Below are 18,595 nucleotides of genomic sequence, written 5' to 3' on the forward strand. Positions count from 1 at the left end.
GTTAATGCTTAAGACAACATATATTAACCTGAACATAATTAACATACGAAGCCAAAATTCTAAAGACGTCAAAAGAGTCTCATATATCATGCAACGAGTTTATCTGAAAGTTACTGCAATCACATGGTTCAACAATCACATCCTGACAGCTGTCCAACAAATTCATTACTTGAACTGCAAAGTTTGGATTAACGAGAAGCCTAATTGCAGGAGATAAACACCAAGGAGGCCAAGACAAGTCGACCCAACTGCAGCAGCATAGGATAGCAAAGCAACCTTTTTGTTTATTTTTACTTATTTTGATAAAACAAGCTATGTTCTTTCTTGACTAGAAACTTGACAAAGTCTCAATTTTTACGTCTTTTCATTGGGTTTATCACTGCAACTAACCAAAGCAAAGAAAAAAAAAATAGGTCTTTGATTCAAACCAAACATCCCCAGAACTTTGAATCAGAAAAATATAAAATTTCCTGCTGTTTCGTTTCACCCCAATCTGGTTTTTGCCATGTTCGCTAAACGCTTGCTTCAGAAAGCGGTTCACCATCCCCAGGTACAAAATAATGAAATTCCCTTTTAGTTTTAGTTTTAGATTTCCCCTTTTTTGTTAGTAATTCATCGTATGGGAGCTTTCTTGGTTTCAGCAAAATGTGCAGCGTGGGGATTTGAAATCAGAAGATTTGGATTTGCGAGTTGCTATCCACTATGGGATCCCCTCTACTTCATCAGTTCTTGCTTTTGATCCTATTCAGCGCCTCTTGGCTATCGGGACTTTGTGAGTTTCAAGTTTTAAGCTTTAATTCAATATTTAAGAATTCATATCCAACTTTCAATTGTCTTAGATAAGAATGCTTCAAAATTTGACCATTTATGCATCTTGAAGAATTGCTTCACCTACTACACTTTCCTTTTTGGCCCTAGTATGGTGTTTCGTTACTTGCTATTTTGGTTTCTATTTATTGTAGAGATGGACGGATTAAAGTTATTGGTGGTGATGGAATTGAGGGACTTCTCATATCTCCCAAGCAATTGCCTTACAAATATTTAGAGGTTTGAACTTGTTCAGCTCAAATATTTTCTTAAGGCTGGCTTTGGTAATTTGTCATTTCTTTAGTCCTTAGTAAACTCCAAGTTCAGTATGTAAATTCCTTCAAGGAACTTAAAGATGAGGTCTTCTCTATTGAGATAGATTTGGATTTTCATCTTAATAATGCATTCGCAATACTTTGCAAAATAAAGAGATATTGAACATTCAGATGCATTTTCTTATACATTTATCTGTGAAACTAAACTTCAGTATTTTCGTGGCAGTTCATACAAAACCAAGGCTTTTTAATCGGCATCACAAATGACAATGATATTCAGGTATTCTTTATAATTTGTGCAATGATTAGGTCATAAGGCATCATACCTGAATGTTCAACAACTTCCTGATTTTGTACAGGTTTGGAATCTGGAGGACAGGTGTCTAGCATGTTGTTTACCGTGGGAGTCCAACATTACTGCCTTCTGTCTCATTGGTGGCTCACATTTCATGTATATATGATTGCTAATGTTCTAATAATATTTTTATAAATTCAGCTGCGAGTTTGGTAGTTATGGAATGGTATTTGGCAATGCTTACTATATTGTTGCTCATCTTTTCTCACAGGTATATTGGAGACGAGTATGGTTTTCTCTCGGTGGTTAAGTTCGATGGTGAAGATGGAAAACTTTCGCACTTACCCTATAATATATCAGCAAATTCTTTAAATGGTAGTTTCTTCGTTCTTTTCTAATGGTTGGTAAAAAATTTCAACTGATTCAGAAAATTCTTTTAATGGACTATTTTATACTGTCTCGCAGAAGCATTTGGACTTTCAGTTCCTGATGACCAACCTATTGTTGGCATTCTTCCTCAACCCCATTCTTCTGGAGATAGGTATGGTGTTATTGCTCTTGCTAGGTCAGCCTTTGGAATTGATAAAGATTGAGGCTCAACATAACATCAAGTGGGCAAAACAACAATGGAGAGAGTTATAGAGAGAGAGAGAGAGTTTTCGATATACAAGGGGGGAGTTTCTTGGTCGGCTTTCGTTAATAATCTTAGTAAGGGAATGCGTCTTAGTGCTTTATGTGATTGTTTTAGTCATTATGGAAAAGTCATTAGGGTGTTCATTCCATTTATCAACAACAGACCGAATTATAAGGTTAGTACGTTTGTGTTTGTCCATTTCGCAAGCAAGGCGGATCTGTGCAATGCAGTGGAAAAGATGAACAACGTCACGATCGATGGAAGGAGGATTTTTGTGACAGTAGCGAAATATGAGAAACTTTCTGGGGTGAGGAAGCAGATTGAAGGAAGGGTTGAGGGTTCAAATAGCATTGTCAAAGGAGGTGCTAAGCCTGGAAGGTTGTCTTCCCCAGCTGATGGGGTAAGGAAGATGGAGATGTTGAATAAGTTCCATGATGGAAGGACCTATAAAGATACGGTGGTTGGGGAGAGCAAAGATCCTGTGGGTGTTCAAGTGGGTAGACATAGAAAAAAGGAGCTGTAAAATCCTATGGAAGTTTTTATTCCGGTGGAGAAGAGGGCCTGGTTGAAATCTTCCCTTACTGGTATATGTAAAGCAATTTTTGAAGTGGAGTTTTTGCAGAAAGCTTTAAGGAATGACGACATCAATGCAAAGGTGGCTAAGTGGGGATTTGCAAAAAATGCTTGTTTGGTAATTTTCCAAACAGTGGAGGAGAGAAGGATGGTGGTGGAAGAAAAATGGGAAGCTTTTTCCTGTTTGAAAGATTGGAACCTGTTTTGGATGAGGGAGGTATTCCCCTGCCTTATTGTGCGATCTCCATGGTTGGAGTTCCATTAAATTGTTGGTCGATTCCTTTCTTTACTAGTTTGGCATCCATATGGGGTAAGTTAGTGAAGATTTAAGATGAAACTGCTCATAGAGTGGACTGCAGAGTGGCACAGTTACTTCTCAGGGTGGCCAGTCTATTTGATATTCCTGAACATATTATCATCAATACGTATGGGAGGAGGTTCTTGATTAAGATTAAGGTCGAATGTGCTGAAGATTATTTTTCTGAGTTATCAGATATGGTTGAAGATGCTGTTTCAGAGGATCCATGGGAGGAGAGCTCCTCGGATTGGAGCAAAGGGGTTGTTCAGTTGCAGCAGGATGAGTACATGGGTACTCAGGAGGTGTCAGATTCCCAAAATAGGGTAGAGAAATGGGTCCAAGGATCCCAACAAGGCAAAAACACAGAAATAGAGGGGGTTTAATTTTTGCTCAAATTTAAATAAAGTTGTTTCGGTGGACCTGTGCAAGCGTGCGAATGATGCAGGAGCTATCTCCTTACTGCAGGAAAATTCTAAAAGCTCTAAGGAAAATAGAGAATATGGGAAGCACATGGGGGATGTTCCCGGTGAGCATGCTATTGTGGAATTTGATAATGGGCTTCGGGAAGGCATGCCTAGACAAGTGTTGGATGAGCAAGATAATGAGAATGGCAGGAAAAATAGTGGGGTCGTATTCCTACAGTAGATTATATTGAGGAGCAGTCTCGGGCCTCTTTTCAGTGTGTGCCTGTATCCGGTTCTTTGCAAATTATTAATGGAAAGAGTGAGGCTAGAAGTAAAGTGAGAAGAGGGTCATGTAACCGTGTTTATTCGAGGTCTAGGAGAGGGGGAGCTAAGAGCTGTGTAGATGTAAGTTCTGATTTTATTTATTCCAGGGAGCATGTTAGAAAGGTAGAGGCTCTTGAGTGTTGGAATGTTAGCAAACTGTTGGGGGTAGAATTTAGAGGGGGAAAGCAAAACTTTTTGGAAAAAACAGTTTCTTTGGTTAGGGAGAGAGAAGGAAACAAGAGTAATTAAGGGGTTTGGGATGAAAGGTTATTCAACAAGATATAGATGTCTAATTGGAAAATTTTGTCTTGGAATATTCGAGGTTTAGGTAGGATGGTTAAAGCTAGAGCGGTAAGGAGGTGTGTTGAAGAAAAGAAGCCTTAAATATTTTTTATCCAAGAATCGAAATTGGAATCACTGATTCCTTCATTATTGAGAAAAATGGGAGGTAAATTTCTGACTGGTTCGGCAGTATCTTCAGCTGAAGGTTCTGCTGGAGGCTTAATTACTTTGTGGAATGTAAATGATTGTGTTGTACAGGAAGAGGTTATCCACTGCAGATTTTTGGCAGTAAGAGGAATTATTGAAGAGTTCTCTGGACCTTGTTGGTTTATTAATGTGTATGGCCCGAGTGTGGATTTTGAAAAAGAGATGTTTTTTGGGGAATTGCTTTCTTTTCTGGAAAATGCAGACTGCCCAGTGTGTCTTGGGGGGGATTTTAATGCTTTTCTGTCACGGGAAGAGAAAGCTAGTGGTGAAGTTAATTTAGTCTCAATGAATGTTTTTAGACATTTTGTGAACATGCTATTTTGGTTGATTTACCTTTGGCTGGAGGAAGATTTACATGGTGTAATAATAGGGATGTCCCAACTTATGTGAGATTGGATTGATTTCTTCTGGATCAGAAATTTATGTCACTTTTTCCATTGATTTCCCAAAGTCTTTTACCAAGGTCTATTTCGGATCATAATTTGGTTTTGTTGGAAGATAGGGGCTGGAATTGGGGTCCTAAACTTTCCAAGTTGTTCAATTATGTCATGGAGGAAGAAGGGTTTGGTAAAATGGAGGCCGAACTATTCAAGTTGTGCAAAATAGACAAGAAAATTCCATTTTCCAGCGTGCTAAAAGGGGTGGAGAAAGTTGTTAAGAGCTGGTCAAATAAGAGTTAACCTAGAATTTCCTGGAAAAATTAACAGTTTGGAAAAAGAAATTCAGAAGTTAGAGATTGATTTGCAGCAAGGCTTACCTGGGGTGTCTATGAAGCAACTAGTAGAGGCAAAAAAACAATTGTGGGACTTTTACAAAATTGAAGAGTCCATCTGGTTTCAAAAATCGAGAGTGAAGTGGAGTTTGGAAGGGGACAAGAATACAAGGTTTTTCCATCAATGTGCTGGAGACAGAGGAAGGAGGAATTGTATTAAGTCCCTCAAAGTGGGGAATGAAATCATCTCAAATCCTATTAGGATAAAAGCATCAGTGGTGGATTTCTATAAGGATCTGTTCACGCAAAAAAATACTCTGGAGGTCGAAGAGTTGGACTTGGATTTTCTAAAACTTTTGACTGACCATAGTTTGGCTCTTGAAAAGCCATTTTCTGAAGAGGAAATATGGGATGTAATTGCCAATTCGGACAACAATAAATCACCTGGACCTGATGGGTTAAATTTAGGGTTTTTAAAGAAATTCTGGCCTAGTTTGAAACAAGTAATGTTGTTGTTTTTTAAGGATTTTTATGAGAGGAATGAATGGGATGAGGAGATTAATCACTCTTACATTTCTCTTATTCCAAAAAAGGTGAATCCGGAGGGATTAGAAGATTTTAGGCCTATTAGCCTTGTTGGGGGGGTTTTATAAGATCCTATCTAAGGTTCTAGCAAGGAGGTTGAGCCTATGCATTAACGAAGTTATAAGTCCGTCCTAATTTGCTTTTATCACGGGGAGACACATTATGGACTGCTCTTTTATTGCAAATGAAGGTATTGACTTCTGGAAGAAAGGATTGAAGGGAGTCGTTTTTAAGGTGGATTTTAAGAGAGCTTATGATTCGGTGGATTGAGAGATTTTGATGAAATTAATGGGCAAAATGGGGTTTGGTGTTAGATGGTGCTCTTGGATTTATAAATGTGTGTCACCGGCTTCTATTTCAGTCCTAGTAAACGGGAATCCAACGGAGAGAATTAAACCTTCAAGAGGACTAAGGCAGGGCTGTTAGTTATCTCCGATGTTGTTTAATTTGGGAGGGGAGTTGTTACATTTGTTGTTGGCAAAAGCAGTGGAAAGGGGTTGTTTTCGGGTTTCGAGCTAGGTTCTCTTGATAGCTCATTCAAGTTATCACATTTACAATTCGCTGATAATCTAATAATTTTCAGCAAGGCATCAATTCGTGATTTGTTGAATGTTAGAAGGGTTTTGTTGATTTTTGAATTATTGGTGAGGTTGAAGCTTAACTTAACTAAGAGCAGAATTTTTGGAGTTAATGTGGAGGACGAGGTTCTACATGCTTGGGCAAAGGAAATTGGATGTTCTAAGGGTGTTTTTCCTTCGGAGTATCTAGGGTTACCGTTGGGGGCCAAGAGGTACTCTTTTGCTTTATGGGAGTCTGTTGTGCAGAAATTTTACAATGCATTAGCTGGTTGGAAGGCTAAATCCCTATCATTGGCGGGAAGGATTGTTTTGGTGAAATCAGTTTTGTGCTCTCTCCCCATTTACTTATCTATTTTTCGGATACCAATAAGTGTTTTCAACAAGCTAAATTCGATTATGGCAGCCTTTTTATGGGGAAGCTCGACAGGAAAAAAGAACATTCATTGGTTGAATTGGAAGTTGGTGTGTAAGCCAAAGAAATTGGGAGGTTTAAGGATTCCAAATTTGATGCTTTTGAACAGGGCTTTATTGGGGAAATGGATTTGGAAATTTGCTTCGGAGAAGAAATCATGGTGGAAGATAGTGATGTGCAGTGTGAATAATTTAGATCCGAACTCTATGATGATTGGGAATAATTGCTCAGCCAGAGCTTCTTGGGTATGGAAAGGTGTGGTTAATAATTTCTTTTCTTCTGACGATTTTGGGGATTGCTTAAGGAATAATATGTGTTTAAGAGCTGGTAGTGGGGAATCAATGGAGTTTTGGAATGACATATGGCTGGGTTCGGTTTCTCTGAAGGAGATGTTTCCGAGACTGTTTGCTTTATCGAAGAATAAAATGGGTAAGGTGGCAGAATTCAGGTTGCACAGTATATCTGGTTGGGTTTGGGATATACAATTGAGAAGGAATTTGGTGGATTGGGAGGTTGAGCAATGTTGCAACTTATTTCCTTGTTGAACACCTCATCTCTTTCGTTACTCGAGGAAGATTGTTGGATATGGCTAGGGAATGGAGAGGGTTGTTTTTCTGCTAAATCCCGCATCACAAAATTTTACGATCATGAGGGCATTAATGGAGAAGAGGGTTTTTGGGATAGGCACGTTTGGACAGGGGTTGCACCTCGTGTAGAAGCTTTTGTTTGGTAAGTTACACATCAAAGAGTAGCAGTTAAAGAGGAGCTGTTGAAGAGAGGTGTCGTTGGGATTTATCATTCTTTATGTCCGATTTGTGGGAAGTGTGAGGAGTCAATTTCACATCTGATTCTGCATTGTGAGGTGGTTTGGTTTCTGTGGTCCAGATTTTTGAGGGACTAGAACGTTTCATTTGTGGTTCCTAAGAATTTGACTGATTTTTTAATTTTGTGGGATGATTTAGTTCCGAGTTCTAATATTTGGAAATTCATTCCAACGGCGGTGCTGTGGTCGGTTTGGAAATGCAGAAATGAGATTGTTTTTCAAAAGAAGAAGGTGGATTATGCTATGCTGTTCTTTCTTGCTAGATACAGAATTGCTACTTGGTTTGGGGTGAATTTTAATGATGTTTATATTCCTTTCGATTCCCTAGTTGGGGATCTAAAACTGGCATATTCGAATGGTAATCAGAAAAAAGGGTGTTCTACTCCTACTATGTGGGTACCTCCTCCACAAGGCTTCCTTAAACTCAATGTTGATGGGGCAATGGCTAAGGTTTGGGACAAAGGTGGAATAGGTGGTTTGATTAGAGATGACAAGGGTTTGTTACTGGGTTCATTCTCAGAAAATATTGGAGGTGGTCCTCCTATTCTTGCAGAGCTAATGGCGATCAAAAGAGGTTTGACTCTCATCGAAGAAGTAGGTTTCTCTCCAAGTCGGAGGATTATTTTGGAATCGGACTCCACCACAGCTCTGAAGTGGATTAAAAATCCTGACCTCTGTACCCCATTATTTCAGAACTTGGATGGAGGTGTAGCTTCTAAGGTGGAAGGACAGGGCATCATTTCAAGACATATATTGAGAGCCGCCAATTGGGAAGCGGATGAGTTAGCAAAGGCTGGTATTGGTTGATCGAGTAGTATTCTGTTGAGGTTTCTGTTTCTTGTGTTGGTCCAGTTTTTAGGTTCTGGTTTTACTGCTGCAGGTCGTTTTATGTTTTTAAGTCTTATGTTAAGCTGTCTATGACTAGGAATTGGTTGTATGTTATGTTTCAGGATAATAAAATTCAGAGGTGCTCTTTTCCTCTTTCCTATGTCCTTCATGTTACTGATATAACATGAAGGATATGAAGGGGGTTTTTAATGAGGCCCAACTTCTATATAAAAAAACCATAACATCAAGTGAACTTTATCCAGACTGCTTGAATTTGATACTTTCCCGTTACTTTTACATGTATGCTATATGTGAACGGAACTGGGGCGGTTCAATGAATTACCGTGAAATAACATATTTTATATTAAGGTGTAAATTGGATCTAGTCATTCATTCCACCAGCATCCTATATGGCTGCAGCATTACTAGGATGAAACTATCGTCTAAAGTTAGAACCTAATGACTATAGACAATTAGGAAAAAGCAATCAAGATTGGTTTAGCATCTTCTTATTACTTTTGAACCATATTCTTTTGCAGAGTCGTAATTGCATATGCAAATGGTTTGATAATTCTTTGGGATGTTTCTAAATCTCAAATTCCCTTTATTGGAGGTGGAAAGGATCTTCAGTTAAAGGATGCAGTGGATTCAGATGTCCAAGATGATACATCTGAGCATCATCTCCAAGAAAAGGAGATAAGTGCTATTTGTTGGGCATCTTCTGATGGATCCATTCTCGCAGTGGGGTACATAGATGGGGATATCTTGTTTTGGAATACAAGTGTTGCCTCTTCTAAAGGTGAACGGAATGGACAAAACAAAAATGTTGTTAAGCTGCAACTGTCATCTGCTGAGAGGAGACTTCCGGTCATTGTCTTACAATGGTCCTCAAACAATAGTTCACGCAATGATCATAATGGCCAACTTTTCATATATGGTGGAGATGAAATAGGATCTGAAGAAGTCTTGACGGTGCGTTATGCGTTTGTTTGCAATTTGGAACTCCAATATTTATGATGATAGTAGTAGTCATTGCTTGAAGTTTCTATGTCAAATTAATTTTATTCTTGCTTTTTTATGGTGGACAATTAAACGTTGTTGAGGATTGATTTGTATTAAGTTAATTAGAAATATATTACAAATTTACTGTTATACATATTTAGAGCTTAATGTGACTGGACAGGTTTTAAGTCTTGAATGGTCATCTGGGATGGACACTGTTAGATGTGTTGGTCGTGTGGATCTTACGTTGACTGGCTCTTTTGCTGACATGATCTTGTCACCTACTCCTGGGGCAACAGGAGGCAATCACAAAGCTGACCTTTTTGTGTTGACAAACCCTGGACAATTGCATCTTTACGATGGTATGAACTTGTCTACCTTGCTATCTGAGAAAGAGAGGAAACAATTTGCTCGTCCTGTGGAATTTCCGATGGTAATACCTACAGCTGACCCACCAATGACCGTTGGAAAGTTCAGTGTGCTACCAACTGGTGGAAACTCTTCAAAATCTCTCTCAGAGGTATTGTGTTCTGTCATAAATATGTTCATTATTTGATGTCATTGTGTTCCCTTAGGTTTTTCTTGTCTAACATTTCCCTCCTGTTCCACCAGCTTGCATCAATAATGAAACCTGGCTTGACACCAAATACAACTGCCGGTATAAAGTGTCCCTTGACAGGGGGTGTACCCACTCAACTATCTGTCTCTAAAGATAACAGTATTGACAGATTGTACATTGCCGGTTACCAGGATGGATCGGTTCGGATCTGGGATGCATCATATCCTATACTGACACTTATCTTTGTCCTAGAAGGAGAAGTGAGTTCCAGCAATGTTTCTTTCAATGCAACTCTGTTTGCACCAAATAACTTCTATCGAATGGCAGGTGCAAGGTACAGATGTGGCAGGTTCAGGTGCTCCAGTGACAACCCTCGACTTCTGTTGGCAGACTTTAAATTTGGCTGTTGGAAATGAATGCGGTGTGGTCAGCACTATGTCTTCACATTGTCTCTTCCTCTTTTAATGTTTCAAGGTTATGTGTTAAGGAAGTGCTTTATATATAAGATTTTAACATTCTGCCTTGTATAGGTACGCATTTATAACCTTGGCAGCTCCACTACAGCAAGCTTTCACTATGTCACTGAGACCAAATGTGAAGGTAAGCTTTCATCTAATGATGATTTTGTTGGAGCCTTTATTTTCTCAAATTAATATCATTCAACATGCCTTGCAGTTCAGAGTTGTGTACAAGGAAAAGGACCCGAGTGTAAAGCTGTATTTTCCCTTCTTAAATCACCAGTTCAAGCCCTGCAGTTTGGGAATTGTGGAGCCAAGCTTGCTGTTGGATTTGGATTTGGTCATGTAAATTTGATCTGTCTTCTCTTTGATTGAGACATATTCTTCATTTGTCTAAGAAGCTGTCATTTTACTATTTTTAGCTTTCTATTTCTGGACTCATTTCTTTGTGCTTCCACCACAGGTTGCAGTGCTTGATGTGAGTTCTCCAGCAATTTTGTTTGTTACTGACTGTGTTTCTAGCTCATCATCTCAGATCATTTCATTGTGTTGGTTAGAGTTTAAAAATGCTCATAGCCATGTAAAAAGTAATGGGCAATCAGAAACAGAAGTTGCAGTCAAACCTGAAGAGGAAATAATATTTATCTTAACCAAGGATGCAAAAATTTTCTCTATTGACGGTACCAATGGTGATATGATACACCCTCATCCATGGCACTTGAAAAAAGAAGAAATTGCACTTTCCATGTACATTATAGGCAAGTACCATGATAAAGATGGATGCTTAAAGCTAGCACTTCATTTGCACTTTTTACAAAAATGCAATTCTAATAGTATTCCGAACTCCAGTGAGCAGTTTTCCAGTATTAGACCATGAGAAACATCTGGAGGAATCCAGCAAGGATACCACTGCCAAGGGTGAGGCTGAGCTTGATGCTTCTTCAACTGGGACTGAACATCCCTCCTCATCCGAAACTGCTTCGTCTCTAGATCGCTCACTTGATATGCTTGTTTTGCTTTGTTGTCAAAATTCATTGCGGTTGTACTCCATGAAGTCTGTGATTCAGGTTCCTTTATTGCCTTCTCTGTGTTTTGCTTCAGAACATTGCTGTGCCTCCATTCGTGTGCTTAAGAGATTTGCTTTCTATAGGAGAAGGACAAAACAATTCATAAGGTAAATCATACGAAACCTTGCTGTTGGACCGCCACTTTTAAGAAAGATGGAAGAGTTTGCGGACTGCTCTTGCTGTTTCAAACTGGGGATCTCGAGATTAGGTAAAATTTTGATATATATGTATGTATGTATAGATGTGTGTACACACACACACATATATATATATATTCTTTCTGTCCTTAACTAGGGTATTGATTTCCTTATCACATCACTCAATTATTATGTTTTAAAGAGAGATTATGTTTCTTTGAGGATCGTTATCCGTATCAATGTTTATCAAATGACTGAATGTTGGTACCTATCTCCATGCAGATCCTTGCCGGACTTGGAATTGGTTAAAGAAAGCTCCATAAAGTCGATCCTAAGGTGGAACTACAAGGCAAACATGGATAAGTTGATGACTTCTGATGATGCTCAACTTACACTGGTACATTCTCTTGGAATCTTTTTTCTTTGGAAGCTGTTTCGTTGTTTATTGGACTGTTTCAATATCGATTTAAGAACATACACTAACTATGCTATTATGCTAACAAAAACAACATTACCTCTAATACTAAAACCCCCTTTGTTTGGTCCGTTTATTTGTATTTTCAATAATTCATCTGATGATATTTTTGGCATAAATAGACGAGTGGATGCGAAGTGGCCTTCATTTCGCTCTTGGCTGGTTCAAATGATTTCAGGTACCACCACCATTTAATTAACCAGTGCTGTTGAGAAAATTTTGAATCTAATGAAGAAAATGATTCTGAGAACTTGCTGTATTGTTGTTTCTAGGATCCCCGAATCGCTGCCTTGTCTCCATGATCGGGTTCTTGCAGCAGCTGCCGATGCTGCGATTAATTTCTCATCAAATCAGAAGAAGAAACAGGTCCATAGAAATCTGTCTTCTAGGTTCAGTTTCCGACAAAACTGCTTATTATTTTGCCATATTAACGCAGGGTATGGCACCGGGGATTCTTGGTGGTATAGTCAAAGGCTTTAAAGGAGGAAAAGTGAATACATCTGCAACATCCGAATCTGATTTTACTCATCTAGAAAGCAAATTTTTAAAGACTCCATTCATAGAGGCAACCCGGAATGTTAATAAGCAGGAAGATATTGAGCTCGACATAGGTTCGGTCCACGGTTACATCCACACTCTTTCTTAATTCTTCGTTTTTCTCTAAATGAAACATTTTTCTTTTGGCACCAGATGACATCGACATAGATGAAACTCCACCTGTGGCTGTGACTAGCTCCTTGTCTCATGAAGCTGTTAAACCAAAAGGAGGTAAACCTGACTTTCTAACTTGCTTTTCTTTACTGCTGAACTTCTAAAATGAAATTGCCAAATATTCACTTTACCTTGCAGGAAAGGAAACAGACCGAGAAAAACTACTAGGTGCACAAGATGATTCAACACCCAGAGTTCGAACAGCCCAAGAAATTATTGCAAAATACAGAAAAACTGGGGTAACGAATTTAGACACATTATGCTTTTAATGATCCGTCTGTTTCTCAGCAATAGCTTTCTAAGAAGATTCCATTATCTGATATTGCAGGACGCCTCTTCAGTAGCATCACATGCAAGAGATAAACTGGCAGAGAGGGGGGAAAAGCTGCAGGTAAAAAGGATCTCCCATTAAATCCATAAGATGAACATTTTACTGCAGTTGATATACTAAAAGCTGTCGATACAGTGGATTCTGGATTATCTCCAAGCATAACCATGCTTCTCTGTGGTTTGCTTATGTTTGTATCAGAGAATCAGCCGGCGCACTGAAGAGCTGCAAAGCGGGGCTGAAAACTTTGCATCGTTAGCAGATGAACTTGTCAAGGCAATGGAAAATCGAAAATGGTGGCAGATATAAGGTGAAACAAACGGGGAATTCAATCACGTCTTTTGAGATTATTTCTTCAGGCTCCATGTTAGTCTGTTACTTTCGAGCTTAGACGGGGTCATTACCGTTCCACAGCTAATACTTCCTACAAAACCATATGTATCTGCTCGGAAATTTCTGTGTTGAAGTTTCAACAGACAATAGTGTTGGAGAGTTCTTTTGTATCTGATGTATATTAACACAAGTCAACATTTCTGCTGCTTGAACATGATTCATTCTGATAAAAGAATTCTGGGTTTGAATTTCATATTATTATTTTGTCCATGCAGTGCATGGTGATTATAGAATGTAAAAGGATTGATGTTGATCAAGTATGAGGTTGTAATATTCTTACTTTGAAACAATCAAACTACCCATATTGCTGATAAAGTATTGATTTTTCAATTCCAAGGGATGACCATCATACCATGGCCGTATCTTTGTTGGATTCAGATTATTTTTCTTTGCATTCAAAGTTATACGTGGAAAAAAATTAGAACGGAATCCTGACAAATGCTATTATAATAAATTTAATTTTTTTTAATATGAAAGTTATACATGGTTAAGGTCTCTTTAACTCATTTCATGCCGACTTGGTCGGTTGGCTAACTTACACGTGGAGTTTTCATTTGAAGGGTTTAAGGAGAAAAAGGTCAGCTACAAAAGTATACTTCTCACTTTGAAAAAACATTTGCCGGTCCATCTTTTGTAAAAAGTTGTTCATCGTCCAAAGACAAATATGTATATAATAATTAATAGATGTATTAACTGGCGATTTTTTCGATATATCACCGTTAAATAGTATATTTCTCGATCAGGCATCGTTTAGATTATATTTCTTGATCTAACATCTTTTGCAGAAAGGCACGCTCCCTGTAACGCGCTTTATGCTGATTTGGTGTCACATGGGGTAAGGCACGCCCCCTGAAGCGCACCTTATGCTGACATGATATACACTTGTGTAAAGGAGGTATAGCGCGGTGCAGGGGCCACGTCTTACCCCAAAATTTGCCACGCCTCACAAAGGCGCGCCCCCTGCAGCGCACCTTAGCTATAATTATCCACCTACCCGACGTTTCACACCCCAATCCCTCCCTATAAATACCCCCATCTTCAATCACTTTCATCACACCAAATTCTCTCAACTTCTCTCAAATACTCTTATAATCTATGTTTAAAGTATATTTTATTATATTTTTAATATTTTGTATTTAATTTATTTAAGTATTTAATGTATTTAATATTTTACTTAATTAATTTTTTTGCAGATATAAAATGGAAGACGGTCTACTTCGCTTGGATGAAAATCATATATCTCGACACTTTGCTGATACGGTAACATTTTAACGTTTTAATTTAATTAAAATTATTAGTAATAATTTGTTGATTTATTTAATGCATGATTATTAAATTAAGAATTAATTTTTGTAATTATTTAATTTTAAGAGAATGACCGTGTATTAGATCCTTTTATTAGGAACCTTAAATTAGTGATACCTAGCCGTGTCTTGCCTTATTTAGTAGAGGTTGGATTCGGTTACAAAGGTAGATATCAGGGTCACTATAAGATAGAACCAAACCTTATTTCTGTCTTAGTAGAGCGATGGAGGCCGGAGACCCACATATTCCATCTTCCGTGCAGAGAGTGCACGATTACACTTGAGGATGTTTCTATGCACCTGGGGCTTCCAGTGGATGGAGATGTGATATCAGGGATTGCACAGGGTTCTTGGACTACTTTGTGTCGGGATAATCTAGGATGTGTCCCGGAAAGTTTTAACGGTGGTCGGATACCGTCAAATTGGTTAGATGCCAATTTTCGGGAGTTGAGCGAGGACGCGTCAGAAGATGAAGTTAAAATATATGCACGGGCATGCATACTGTAGCTGATAGGAGGGTTGTTAATGCCATACAAATCGTGCAACCAAGTTCACTGTACGTGGTTGCGACATCTTGTCGACTTTCATCTGGCCGGATCACTCAGTTGGGGATCGGCAGTTTTGGCTTTCCTGTACAGGGAGATGTGTTGAGCCACTGACTACAGGCGTAATGCTATCGGCGGATGTCTCCTGCTGCTGCAGTCTTGGGCATGATATCGATTGCCCTTTTTATGTCCCATTGTGAAGAATCCATTCGTATTTCCGCTACTCTTGATGTAATTATAAAACTGATTTCGTATATTAATCATTTTATACAGTGTATAATAATTTTTTTCCTTGAATAGGTGGTCTACTGACAGGAAAAATTATCAGGAGCTACCTGATGATTTAGAAAAAATTAGGGTGCTAATCAATCAGAAGGCTGACACACAGGTATGAATTTTAATGTTTAAAAATCGATTTTAGATTATAGTTATATAATTAGATTATTATTTTGATAAAAATTATATATATTTGTTTTAGTTTGAATGGGTGTCATATTCTAATGATGATGTGAGGACGTTGATCCCACCTGAGTTGAGGGGCCCATCAGATGTTTGAATGTCGATGGTCTCTTTGATCTGTTATATGACCGTCGAGTGACACTCTACTGATTGTGTGCTCCGGCAATTTGGTTGTTTTCAACCAATTCCTGAAGCACCTCGCAATATGGACGAGTTGCATAGCATAGATAGACGCGGCATGACCGATACATATTGGCTGGTGAGGCATCATGAGTGGGTCGTATTGTGGGAGGATCGACATCGGCGCCTTCCTCGTAGAGAGCCCATTTATGTTGATGACTTGACGGTTAATGATGATTATTATGAGTGGTTCAACAGAAACGGGAAACCGTTTCTGCTTCCCGATGATGCACGAGGGTAGACCTTTCCACGATGTCGACAGAGACGTTCACCGACACAGTACCATCGTCTCTCGACTCATGGACGGAGAGCAGGTGCTTCCGGTTCATCCTCAGCTGCACCAGCAGGACCTTCACAGCAGCCACCGTCTGCAGCGACTTACATATTGTAGCCATATATGACGCCATCACTACCTTTCCATTACCAGATGTCGTCGTCGCCGCCTTTACCTGGTTTTATGACCCCCGCCGCGCCACCTTCACAGAGTTTTATGACCCCTCCTGGAGGCTATTATGGGTCTATGTTTGTAGATTCGACTTGGGGTTCATATGCTGGATATTTGGCGGGTTCAACCTCATCACCCATGGCTACAGCACAGACACCTCATGTACAGTTTTCACACTCAACGATGTCTGGGTTTTATGAGTTTTCCCAGTTTTCGCATGCCGGTGGGATAGTCAGTCATACACCTCCAGGGTCCTTATTCTATGGAGGTGTTTCATCGTCATCAGCTCATCTTCAACAAAATTTAGCTGCTTAGGACGACAACGACGACGACGACAATGATGATGGTGATGACAGTGAGGACTCACAACTAGTGATACGAAGAAATCCTCCTCGAGACCGACAGCCACTTCCCTGTGGAACACATTCGCGTCGCAGGCATCGATAGATTTTGTTTTTTTATTATATTTGTATTTAGTACTTTTATTTAAGTTGTTTATTGGACTTTGTTATTATAAATTTTTTATTATTTGTCATTTAATACTTACTTTAATTTGTTAATATGGTTGGATTTATTTTAATTTATTTCGTTAAATTTGTTGGATTTTTTGTTAATTTATTTTGCTTAATTTTGTTTATTACCATTTAATATTAGTTATTGTAATTTGGTTATCATTTACCATTTAAAACTTATTGTATCGTTAATATAACGCCAACATCCAATCTCATATAATTGTATCGTTTTTTTAATCTTCATCAGCGGTTATCAAATAACATTAACTTGAAGTAAATGCAAATTAAAGTACAATAATTATTAATTGATAAACAACTACATCATTTCCTCATCAATTGTTACTTGATGACAACAAAAGTGGACATGTTTTTCTAGTGTGTCCTGAGTTTCTACAATGCCCACATCTTTTGGTAGAGATGATGGTTCCTTCATGCTCTCCACATTTAGGTCGAAGAACCTTCTACTTGCATGCCTTCCCCTTGAACTAGAAGGCATATCGACATTCAGATCGAAAAAGCTCGTAGTCGAATGCCTCCCCTTGGAGCTTGAAGCCATCGTGTCAAATGGAAACTGCACAAATTGTTGCATCGATGGCATCTCCATATTAAGGTCAAAGGGATTTGCAGATGAATACCTTCCCCTTGAACTGGACGCGATGTTGTCATCGGATTGTTCATCGACCCACCTCGGTACATATCGTAAGGAGTTATGGATGAATGTCTCCCCATTATGGCATTAAAATCATTACACATTACTGTTTTCGGGCTGTCAACTTGATCAACTTGTTCAGCCAGACCATAGTGGGAGCTTAATGATTGACCCCGAACAACACGCACTTGAATAAAATTTGCATACATCTCAGTATCGGCGTCTGAATAATTACTTTGAGCTTCAACCATTATTTCAACATCATCATTGTTCAAAAGTTCGAACGCTGTATAAGTTAATGACAACAATGATGTTGTAAATCTGTACTGCAACGACGACATTCTTCTACTACTTCCAACATGAATCTTCCTCGAAATCTTCGTTATCAGCTCCTCAAGAGTTATGTTTCTCTTCAATGATATTTTAACACACACATTTGATACGAAAATAACGCCGGGTTCATCTTCTCGAATTTCTCCATCATAATAAACAATAGCTGAAAGTCGCGCTATTTTTTGAGTTTAAAAGTGCGACAATATTATATCTGCGACAATATTATATCTGCAAAAAAAACAACTAAAACAATGCTGATTAAATAAATAATATATGAACGAAAATCTAACGCAATAAAATTTTTAGACATAAACGTAAATAATTTAAATAATATAATTTTATATTATTACCTGTACCGCAAAACTATTTCGACGTATATTCCCGCTTTCTAATTTTACAAACAAAGAAATTAATTGACAACAATTAGTATAATATTTTTTTCAAATAATCATAATAAACAATAAGTATAATAAAAAATTTATCACAAAATTACCTTATAACGAAAACTCGTACGAACTTCTGAATTAAATATGAGAAGATTGTTGGATTGTTGTATTAATTTTTTCTAATCGAGATGAGATGTGAGGAGTTACCCTGGGAAAGGGTATTTACAATCGGGAAAAGCTACAAGACGCGGTACCTGTACCGCGCCTTACATAATTATATCAGATAAAGCTAAGGCGTGGCCCCTGTTCCGCTCCTAATAATTGTGTTAAAGGTAAGGCGTGACCCTGCCCTGCGCTATATTTCTAGGTGGCCTAAGACGCGCCTCGGGGGTCGCGCTTTACACACGTGTATACCATGTCAGCATAAGGCGTGCTGCAGGGGACGCGCCTTACCTCACGCGGTGTCAATTCAGCATAAAACGCGTTACAGGGACTTGGTCTTTTTGCAAAGGGTGTTAGATCAAGAAATATAATCTGAATGATGCCTGATCAGAAAATATACTATTCAACAGTGATATATTAGAAAAATCGCCCAATTTAAGACCTCAATATTAT

General features: G+C 38.5%; 1 protein-coding gene across 1 annotated transcript; it reads left to right on the plus strand.

The window, feature by feature from the left end:
- Positions 1 to 243: 243 nt before the first annotated feature.
- LOC120151064 lies at positions 244 to 13,494 on the plus strand. Its single transcript, XM_039163611.1, has 24 exons — positions 244 to 550; positions 642 to 772; positions 963 to 1,047; positions 1,309 to 1,362; positions 1,442 to 1,533; positions 1,649 to 1,752; positions 1,843 to 1,918; positions 8,577 to 9,009; positions 9,221 to 9,559; positions 9,652 to 9,858; positions 9,926 to 10,024; positions 10,129 to 10,198; positions 10,274 to 10,401; positions 10,520 to 10,814; positions 10,906 to 11,123; positions 11,207 to 11,331; positions 11,543 to 11,657; positions 11,858 to 11,913; positions 12,008 to 12,101; positions 12,172 to 12,346; positions 12,426 to 12,503; positions 12,585 to 12,685; positions 12,775 to 12,837; positions 12,976 to 13,494. Exons 1-24 carry the CDS (start codon positions 506 to 508, stop codon positions 13,081 to 13,083), a joined length of 3,291 nt encoding a protein of 1,096 aa, XP_039019542.1. The 5' UTR covers positions 244 to 505; the 3' UTR covers positions 13,084 to 13,494.
- The last annotated feature ends 5,101 nt before the right edge of the window (positions 13,495 to 18,595 follow it).

The sequence above is a fragment of the Hibiscus syriacus genome, unplaced genomic scaffold (assembly GCF_006381635.1).
Source record: "Hibiscus syriacus cultivar Baekdansim isolate YM2019G1 unplaced genomic scaffold, ASM638163v2 tig00111027_pilon, whole genome shotgun sequence".
Lineage (NCBI taxonomy): Eukaryota > Viridiplantae > Streptophyta > Magnoliopsida > Malvales > Malvaceae > Hibiscus > Hibiscus syriacus.